This window comes from Priapulus caudatus, unplaced genomic scaffold (genome assembly GCF_000485595.1).
Source record: "Priapulus caudatus unplaced genomic scaffold, Priapulus_caudatus-5.0.1 Scaffold1925, whole genome shotgun sequence".
In the NCBI taxonomy this organism is placed as follows: Eukaryota; Metazoa; Priapulida; class Priapulimorpha; order Priapulimorphida; family Priapulidae; genus Priapulus; species Priapulus caudatus.
In genome coordinates, this window is record NW_014578986.1 from 25,233 (window position 1) to 35,232 (window position 10,000).

The 10,000-nt window shown below is 43.7% G+C and overlaps 1 protein-coding gene across 1 annotated transcript; it reads right to left on the minus strand.

Moving 5' to 3' along the window:
* Positions 1-693: 693 nt before the first annotated feature.
* Positions 694-9,202, minus strand: LOC106817922 (eukaryotic translation initiation factor 2D-like). The gene is made up of 2 exons (XM_014822633.1): positions 9,044-9,202; positions 694-2,970 (listed from the first exon to the last, which is right to left on the minus strand). The coding sequence occupies exons 1-2, from the start codon at positions 9,097-9,099 to the stop codon at positions 1,269-1,271; spliced, it is 1,758 nt and encodes a 585-aa protein (XP_014678119.1). The 5' UTR covers positions 9,100-9,202; the 3' UTR covers positions 694-1,268.
* Positions 9,203-10,000: the final 798 nt, after the last annotated feature.

A 10,000-nucleotide genomic window follows, 5' to 3' on the forward strand; every position in this document is an offset into this window, starting at 1 on the left:
TGCTCATGCGATTCTACAAGCTGCATCCGACTATATGTCAGATGAGCTAAAAATATGTATGTGAATTTTAGACACACAGTCACATAAGGGAACTGTAGTAATGTGCTGATATGACTCACCTTACAAACTTAATATTACTCACCTGCCTTAAAAGTGTACTAGATTACTGCGGTCAAATGTAGTTCGTTTAATCATTTATTGCCCAATAATGTATATGTGTATGTTTAAATACACTTTAAATTGCTTATTCATTCATAAAATTGTACATATGTCATTTTACTCAAACCTTTCTCGCCTTTTTCATTACAATTATATTGAATCATTGATTATTTTATACATGATGTTGACAGGAAGCAATTAAATATAAGTCACTCTATGGATACACATTCACACTTTTATATCGTTTTTTTTTGCCAATAGCCATGTTCAATTAATCAAGAGTTGGCAGCCACCCTATAGTAAATAACATTTTATAGACTACAGTCCGACCTCCTCCGTCCATCCGTTATCCGGAAATCTCTATTAACGGGCTGCGATCTCGCAGTGTATGTTCTCTGTTTTTCATTCATTTCCACCTAAAAATCTCTCTCAAAGCTCGCTCAAAACTCGCGCGATGTACCAACCGTATGTGTTTGCGTGTGCACGCGTGCGTGCGCGTGTTGTCCGCTCGTGTCCGCTATGCCTCCGGTAAAATCCTACTGAACTGCATAGAAATGCTGTGTTTGAGCATAACTCTCCTATCTGGCCAAATCCCATATCCGGATGGGTGCTGGTCCCGACGTGGCTGGATAACGGAGGTCGGACTGTATTACTAAATGGTGCTAACAGAATCTAGTGAAGGTTATTGATAATGGTATGATAGCAAAAATCTTTTTACGCTTAGGAATCTCAAATCTAAGATCCTTTCTCTCCGCTAGATGTGACATGTTACTGGGCAGCACAAGTTACAAGATCAAACAATAAAAGTGAAGCAAACGGCAGACTAGAGAATTCTCGTCACGACTTGAATTTTTGCGTGTAGCAGTGACGAGTCAAACCGTGGATAAACCGTCCACACTTGAAACCTGTGTCATGACTGGAAAACTAGCATGCGAATAGTAACCAGCAAATACTCGAATTCCGTGGTTGGAAAACCTGCGATAGAAGAGGCATTATTGTAACTTGTAGCATCCACACAAAATAACAATTCAGGAAATAACGTAGTTGACACAAGTAACGTGATTACTGCTTTCACATTATGAGACACCATCGAGGGGCGTATCACAACGTCAGTTGCGCTTTTTTTTCGGGGCATGCTCTAAGCCGGTGACGTATCTCGGGTTCACCTTGTACTTGTCTGCCAGCAGTGCCGCGATGAAGCGCACCTGGTTGCCTTGCACGAGCACCTGCGCTAGCGCCCCCTTCCCGGGCAGAGGTCCGACGGACGTGCTACAGGCGACCCCTACCTGCACCTCGTGAGCAAACTCAGCCGGGTCGATGCCGAACGACTCCAGGTTCGAGACGAGCGTCACCTTCTTGTTTCCCGAGCGCTGATGCAACGCGAGCGCTATCGGCTGCAGCTTCCCCTTCCTCACGAACGGCTCGCGTCCCGGTAGCGCCACCTGATGTGCGGGTTGCATCTTTGTCTGCACGCGCCGCATGAGCTCGTCCCAGCGGAGGTGAGTCGTCGCGTCGCCGCGCGGCAGCACGATGTCGGCCAGCGACGGGTCGATCGCGACCAGCGCCCCCTGCCGGCCGTCGGCGCGACGCACGTGCTCGGTGACAACCTCGCGCACGTCCGCGGCGGCGAGCGCAGCTCCCTTGCTGTAGCCTTGCCGCGCGAATATCGGCAGGACGGCCGCGTTCACCGCAAACATCTCGACGACGCGCGGACCGCCCGCGACCTCCTTCGACTCCTCGGGTGTGGCGGAGACGCGCTCCTGCGGCGGCGGGACGACGAACTGCCGCAGTCGTGGGTGTGCATGGTTGATCGCGACGAGGCTGTCGACGCCGCGGGTGAGTTCCTTCGTGCTGACGAGCCCCTCGCGCTGCATTGCCTGCAGGAACCGAGACAGCTTCTTGTACGAGGACTTCTTGATGTCGAGCCGCGCGCCTGGCGGCACGGCCGGCAGCATGTGCGCGCTGTAGAACGCACTCGTTAGACAGGGAAGCTCCATCTTCTTGCCGGACGTCTTCAGTGCTGCACAGAGGCAGTGGAGCAGCAAGGCGTCCATTCTCTCCATGCCCGACTCCTCGGCGTTAGTCGCTGACGCTTCACTGCCAATCTCGGCTGCTTGTCCGTCGTTCGACACCGGCGAAGCCAAAGCCTCCAGTGCCTCGCTGATCTCAAGCGTGTCAATTTGCGGTAAATTCACGTTCGCTGGCTGACCTTCGACGGCGACCTCGGGTCTCTCTTCCTCTTCAGCATCTTCGATGCCTTCACTTTCGTCAACAGCAAACTCTTGTGTTTGCTCGGCAAGCTCCGGAAGTGTAGATTTGTTCCCATGCGACCAGAGTTGGTCCATGTAGCTGTGAAGAACTGCCACCCCCTTGCCTCTCATTGCTGACATGTACATGTCTTCTGTGGACAGCAGTGTTCTCCCTACGGCTACAGGCGCACGATTACCTTTCAGACTAATGGCTACCGGTGCCCCCTTGTTGCGCTTACCCAAAGCCTCAAAAATGTCGTTCTTGAGAATAACTCCAGGAAGCATTAGATCTGCACCCTGTGAGAGATTCTTGAACACAGATGGCCATGTAGTGAGGGCTGGGAGGAGATCGGGATGTTTCCAAAGAGTGTAAACTGTTGGGTAGATGACGTTCTCCAACTCGAAGAAGATAGGGTTATTGTCGACGGTATATGCATGCACTGTTTCGCCCGCATATGTGTACAGCTTCATCACAGTCATCGGATCCTTGGCTGGAATCAGTTCCGATACCTGCTCATCACTGATGGGGTAAGCCTGTGTCACAGAGGCTCGCAACTTTCGCCTGAAGCAGGAAAATGAGTAGATATAGTTATGACATTGGGCCTTTGCAGAACTCGATCTAGCCAATAAACAGCAATATAAATTGTTTTGGCGATATGGAATTCTACATAGGTGTGACATGTCATCCGACTCATCATGCTCACAAAACATTAGGAAATAAATGTTATAGTTGTTTGACCATGTCCTCCTTACTTGAGAGAGAAAACGACAGCAACAACAGCAACGCCATGCATAGCCTGGCCAGGCTCTATGACTGTTACACAGCCTAGGAGCCTGACACCCTTCAATACGATAAACTTTTGTAACTTGAAAACAAACTTCGAATTTTGTAAATTAAACAATTTTATTACCTCATTTGACCTGACTTGTTACATGTTGCAAGTATATTCTCATTCACGACATACTGAACTGATATTATAACTTCTAAGACATTCATGATATAATCAAACAATTTAGAAATAAACTATTTTCGAAAATTGGCAAACTACATACTTGCATTACTGCATGTGCGCGAGAACTACGCGTGACTGCCGAGTGTGCACGAATATCATGCAGATTTCAAACAGAAATGGCTGCCTTGTTCATATCTCTCCCTTATCAACTCTCAATTATACTTGCTAGCACGTAAATACCATAACGTGTATACAGTTATGTAAATTAATCGTCGGATGTATTGGCCTGGTCGTTTGGACACACCCAGTCAATGGTGTGATCCAGGACAGGCTGCACAGCCAATAGCAGCACATCTTTGCAGTCTGCTGTTAGCAAGCATTTCTCTGTTCAAGCGGACGGTTTTGTACACGCCATTAAAATGCAACAATAAATCTTGTCTCGATTATCAACTCATAATTTCTTCTACGCACTGAAATACATCACAAATACACGGTTAGCTATAGCGTGTTCATAGTTAACAATGATGCGCAACTACAGAGAAGCGGTAACAGCCAATCACAAGTTGAACATTGTTTAATCTTATAACCTCATAAAGATTAGTCTTCAAAGTCCAAGGGACTATATTGAAGATATAGAGAAAGAGAGAGAAAGTATATCAAATAAACAGATCAACACTGTGAATCGCAGTAAAAAAACTTAAATTTTGCAACTAACGACAGAGCAAGGAAGAAATTCCAATAACGAATGACAGAAATGAAGAAGCTAAACTTAAAGGGATCATTTGAAGATGGCACATTTCGAAAGCAATGATCACGCTCAGATGATCGAGTGCTCTGAACAGGTTTCATTCATTAAAAAGGAAATGCCAATCTTTACCTGGCCATGATAAAATTTATGAAAGGCAATAAGTTTAGCATAGAGAAAGCACACATAAAGAAGAGGCTAATAAAGTTGAGTCAAAACAACCTCAAAACTATCATGATAAGTTTTGGATACCCATCTTGCAGCTTTATACTGAATGGCATCTAATTTATAACAGGTCTGACAGACCTCGACGCTTCTTTTCAGATCTGGTTGTCCTGTCAGGCAACAAGAATCAATTTTTACTTGTCCAAAATTTACTTGCAATCTAGAGCCGTTAAGGTACATTTTTAGTTCAGTGCATATCATATTACACATGGTTCGCACAGTCCTTGAATTTGAGGGGAGTCCTTTAAAAGTATTTGAATTTAGTAAATGTTGATTTTGTGCTTGAAAAGTCCTTGAATTTCATGAAAATGTCCTTGAATTTAGTAAATGTTGATTTTGTGCTTGAAAAGTCCTTGAATTTCATGAAAATGTCCTTGAATTTTTAGAAAGAATCCTTGCCTGTAATAAAAAGAATTTTGTACCATCAATAATGTGCAAACCTCAATAATAATTGTGTTAAATGAGCTTAAAAAGCTATAGACACGATAGACAGTTAAATGATGATCACAAATTACAGTAAGTCACTAAAATCAGTCAGTAAATCAAGGTATGTTGTAGATGTGACAGTGTTTAGAAAGGTTTATTAATGTGATCCAGGTAAGTTTTAGAGGTGACAGTGATTAAGAATGGGGTTATTAAATTAATCTAGGTATGTTTTGTTCTGTGTATGAATTCCAATAAAATGTCCATTAAAATGGCCTTGAATTTCTGATAAAATGTCCTTGAAGTCCTTGAAAATTTTTTCAGTCCTCCTGTATGAACCATGTTACAGTATATACATGGAAAATCGTAATGAAATTCCCACGTTTATTCTTGCGTGCCTATTGCAGCTTTTTTCTCAATTCCAGGAAAGAGTTTTGCTGTCGCTCTCTCATACCAGCGGTGCACACACCCCTACATATTCAATGAACATGCCCCGCACGACTAAAACAATCAGTGCACTCCCCCCCCCCATAATTCAATCAATGCGCCCCAGCCAGCAGGCATGTACGCAGCCACTATGTACACAGCCACAGACACGGGTGTCGCGAATGTCGTGCGCTAGCGCCCTGGCTCAAAGGATGTTAGGAATTTTACACAACTGGAAATTTTTTAGTTGTCTGATCGGGCAACTAGCCAAGAGAATAACTTGTCCGACGTAGCTAGATTTTCACTTGTCCTGGGCAATCGGACAACCTTTAGTGTCGAGGGCTGTCTGAAGTGTATAGGGGCACCAGCTTGGCGAAAAATATTCTAATGTGGGGAGAACCATAATTTTAAAAGCCAGTGACAAAGTTTTAGAATCGGCAATTGATGCCAATATAAGCTGTAACATTACAAAGCGAGAGGTTTAGTTTTGTTGCAGTGCTTTGTTAGGTAGTATAGTATATGAGCTTAGTTCGTTCGTGACCTTCTCGCGATGTAGTAAGAAGTGACAAAGTAACTTGTGGCTATGCCATGCGTTGAATATCAAACATTATATCATATGATATATGCTTGATCTTTGAAACTCGAATTACCAACAGGCAACAATGAATAGGCAATACACCCATTGACAGTTCTGCGCCTATGTTCTGCGCCATTAGTTACGCATCTCCGCGAGAGCCCGGATGTGCGAGTAAACTCCGCAATATTGTTTATCTCGATGCGTTATCTGTCTTGCATACGCAGGTCGCTAACCTTTGTGTCGAAGAACAGTGCACGTAGCAGTGAATAGAGCACCGATAATGGATGACCTGAGTGACATATGACACTTGATACATTTAAATTATGGTCAATGCATGCTCTAAAAGTCTTTCTTAAGCCAATACGATCCGTTTGAGCAGCCCTTCACACTACACGTTAACGCCATTGTTCGCGCATTTTACTCGCGCTTTCTGGGACGGAAATTCCTCCCGACCTTACCTCAGCATCCCCACACAGCCTCCATATGCACACAGCCTCAGCATCCCCACACAGCCTCCATATGCACACAGCCTCAGCATCCACACACAGCCACAGCTTCCTCATCCCCCGCGCAGCCTCCGCAAAGTGCTCATCTGTGCTGCAGCCATGTACAGTAATATGAACGACCGCATTTCGTCACCGTACGTGCGATCACTTGATCGTTTATGATCCGGGTACGTCGACTTTTACACGAAGAGGTATCTATAGTAGTGTGTGGACGTCTATGTTTCCGTATCACGTGTGTGAGATCTGTAATATCGCGCTGACAGATTCGATCTACTGGTAAGTGATGTGATATATATCATGTGTTGTGTGACGATGACATGGTAAATAATTGATACATCAACGTTATTTTGCTATAAATAGGTATATACGCTGTGTGTGTTTGTTGGGAATGTATGTTGTGTATATTGTCGAGCCATTTGTTGATTTACAAGTAGAATCTGTCGGAATTTATCTTGTTGATGATTGATCTAGTAAATATTTATGATTTATCGATGATTATACGCGGTTATCTGACGCATTGATCGCCCAGCAAAGTAGATGCTAATAATTTGCTCTCGTGCAAGTATTCAGCCGAGGCTGAATATATAAATAACATGTTTTTTGGATAACCTGTTTTTATTGACATTCCCCTAAAGGTTGTGGTAAAACATGAACCAAGTAAAAAAAGGTGATTGCTTTCACAAAAAGTCATACGTTTTTCTGTCATTGCAGGATCTCCTACAGCTCGTGTTGGCAAAGATCAACTACTAAAAATTTGTGAACGACGAACGAGTGGCGCCATCCTGAGTGTGAAATTGACATAATTTCATCTGCAGCGTTAAACTTATAGCTAGAAAACTCAGAAACATCAGTGACAGCTTATGCTGCCAGCTGCTGATGCGAAATATCTACATGCGTTCTAGTTGGCTAAAAATCAAAATACGGCTATTTTAATTTGCAAAGCTTCCTACCAGATAATCTTGTAATAAAATAGCCAACCAGCCATCCGTCACGGAATCTGTCAGCGCCTCGACGCCGCACAGAAATAACACACCCACGAAGGTGTATATATAGACTTTCATCATGTTCGAGATGGAGAACACTCTGCTCGTAGTACAACTGACCGTCGGACTGTGTGCGAACCTGCTTGGAGTCGTAATTGTCTCTCATCATCCCAGTTACAGGTAGGTGGCGCCACTGCTCCCTCTGTGTAGTGTAGTGTACATACTGTTTCTCATCACGACAAGACTGTGTGTGCATCTAACGGATGCATACTAGCAAGCATTACTAGCTAGCAAAGCTTTAAACCTGACTGCATAATTGGTATTTGGCATGTGGTACTGGTGCAATATTCGACCCAACGCCAGACGTACAGGTTAGCCTAGGGTGGCCGGTTGACTTCACAACGTAGAGAAGCATATGCCTCGATGCCTAGGTTTTGTATAGTGGTCACCTAACATCCTGAATTCTCGTTACCTAGAGACTATAACCTGTATTCTCATTATATGCAGACTCACCTGTAACTATGTACACAGCCACAGACACGGGTGTCGCGAATGTCGTGCGCTAGCGCCCTGGCTCAAAGGATGTTAGGAATTTTACACAACTGGAAATTTTTTAGTTGTCTGATCGGGCAACTAGCCAAGAGAATAACTTGTCCGACGTAGCTAGATTTTCACTTGTCCTGGGCAATCGGACAACCTTTAGTGTCGAGGGCTGTCTGAAGTGTATAGGGGCACCAGCTTGGCGAAAAATATTCTAATGTGGGGAGAACCATAATTTTAAAAGCCAGTGACAAAGTTTTAGAATCGGCAATTGATGCCAATATAAGCTGTAACATTACAAAGCGAGAGGTTTAGTTTTGTTGCAGTGCTTTGTTAGGTAGTATAGTATATGAGCTTAGTTCGTTCGTGACCTTCTCGCGATGTAGTAAGAAGTGACAAAGTAACTTGTGGCTATGCCATGCGTTGAATATCAAACATTATATCATATGATATATGCTTGATCTTTGAAACTCGAATTACCAACAGGCAACAATGAATAGGCAATACACCCATTGACAGTTCTGCGCCTATGTTCTGCGCCATTAGTTACGCATCTCCGCGAGAGCCCGGATGTGCGAGTAAACTCCGCAATATTGTTTATCTCGATGCGTTATCTGTCTTGCATACGCAGGTCGCTAACCTTTGTGTCGAAGAACAGTGCACGTAGCAGTGAATAGAGCACCGATAATGGATGACCTGAGTGACATATGACACTTGATACCTTTAAATTATGGTCAATGCATGCTCTAAAAGTCTTTCTTAAGCCAATACGATCCGTTTGAGCAGCCCTTCACACTACACGTTAACGCCATTGTTCGCGCATTTTACTCGCGCTTTCTGGGACGGAAATTCCTCCCGACCTTTGACCTTAGGCTAAGCGCATGCGCAGTGTTAAACTGTCAACGGGTGTATTATATATATAACGGGTGTATATCAACGGGTGTATATATACCAATATAATTTAATTTATACGTGCAACGCAACTGCAGCCTGCAGAGTGCAGGCACATAGCATGCAGGAATTTCCTGTTTTTAAAGTTAAACAACAGTGTTAACTACTTAATTAGTTGGTAATATTTTCATTTCTTAAAAGAGCTCAACAACGTTAATTGCGATATTAAGTTATTAACTAGCTCCAAGAAACGGTATTGCTAGGGTTAGAATACCCTAGTGTATTGACGTTAGTCACATATATAGCCTGGTCGGGTTAGTTATTAACTTGATCGAGTGCGAGTACTTGTTTCCCGTGTTTGTTTACCTGTCAGAGCCTTTGATCGCCGTATTTGATTTCACTCTATATGGTTTTAGGAACATCTTGCATCTATCATATGCGTGACAGGATAATTAGGTATAGCTACATTAGACACTACGGAAGCAATAAATTGCCAAAAATAACCAGATCATGCACGAAATAAGGGGGCTGACATATTTGATTGGGCAGGTGTCGCCACACGCTGTTCATATTCGCGTCGTCTGCTGAGCAATGCTCTTGTGTTTTATCACTATAAAGTTTATTGTTCACTCGTATTTAATAACACTATATTTCGTTAATCACTAGCATTCGTTAGGATAGACGATGACAGAATCTATTAGTGTGATGGATGAAGACAATCTCTCTACTACGTGCACGAATTTGGAGTTTGAGAGCGAAGTACAAGAACACAACGAGGGTTATGATCAAAACAACGCGCCTCGAGTTGTGGCACCGAACGGAACTGGTGTCAGTGGCAAAGAACCGTATGCACTCGCGTCTAATGATAATCTAACGAAAGTTTGTTATGGCGATGATGTTCTCAATGTACGGCCAAATCAAGTGGCATCAATGAACGAACCTCCAATAGTAAATTGCACTGCAGATGTCACAGGTCACAACGATATCAGTCAAATTACAGAGCACACAAATAGCAGTACCAATGCCATTCAATCTGAGTCGCTTCTTAGTGACTCACTAAACCTTGGACTTGGTCCCAAAGCAGAACCTGACACAGCGACAGAGAAAAACAAGAAGGATCTTCGCGTTCATTTTGGTTCGCCCGTGGTCTCAATCGTTCACCAAATTAATAGTACGTCTTTAGAATCGTTAGATGACACAGAGAAACTAGATAGCTTTGAATCTCAGTCTGAACAGATCATTGCTTATGAGGGCGAAAAGCTCATATCTGACACAAAGCGGGGTAGCGTTCCTTGTCTACGGACTCTCACTAGGCGGTTGTTA

Excerpts from the sequence above, each read along its gene's own strand:
- LOC106817922 (XM_014822633.1), bottom strand. The coding sequence starts at position 9,099 with ATGTTCCTAAAACCATATAGAGTGAAATCAAATACGGCGATCAAAGGC. Across the intron at positions 2,971-9,043 it reads GCGATCAAAGGCTCTGACAG|GCGAAAGTTGCGAGCCTCTG; the intron begins GTAAACAAACAC and ends TTCCTGCTTCAG.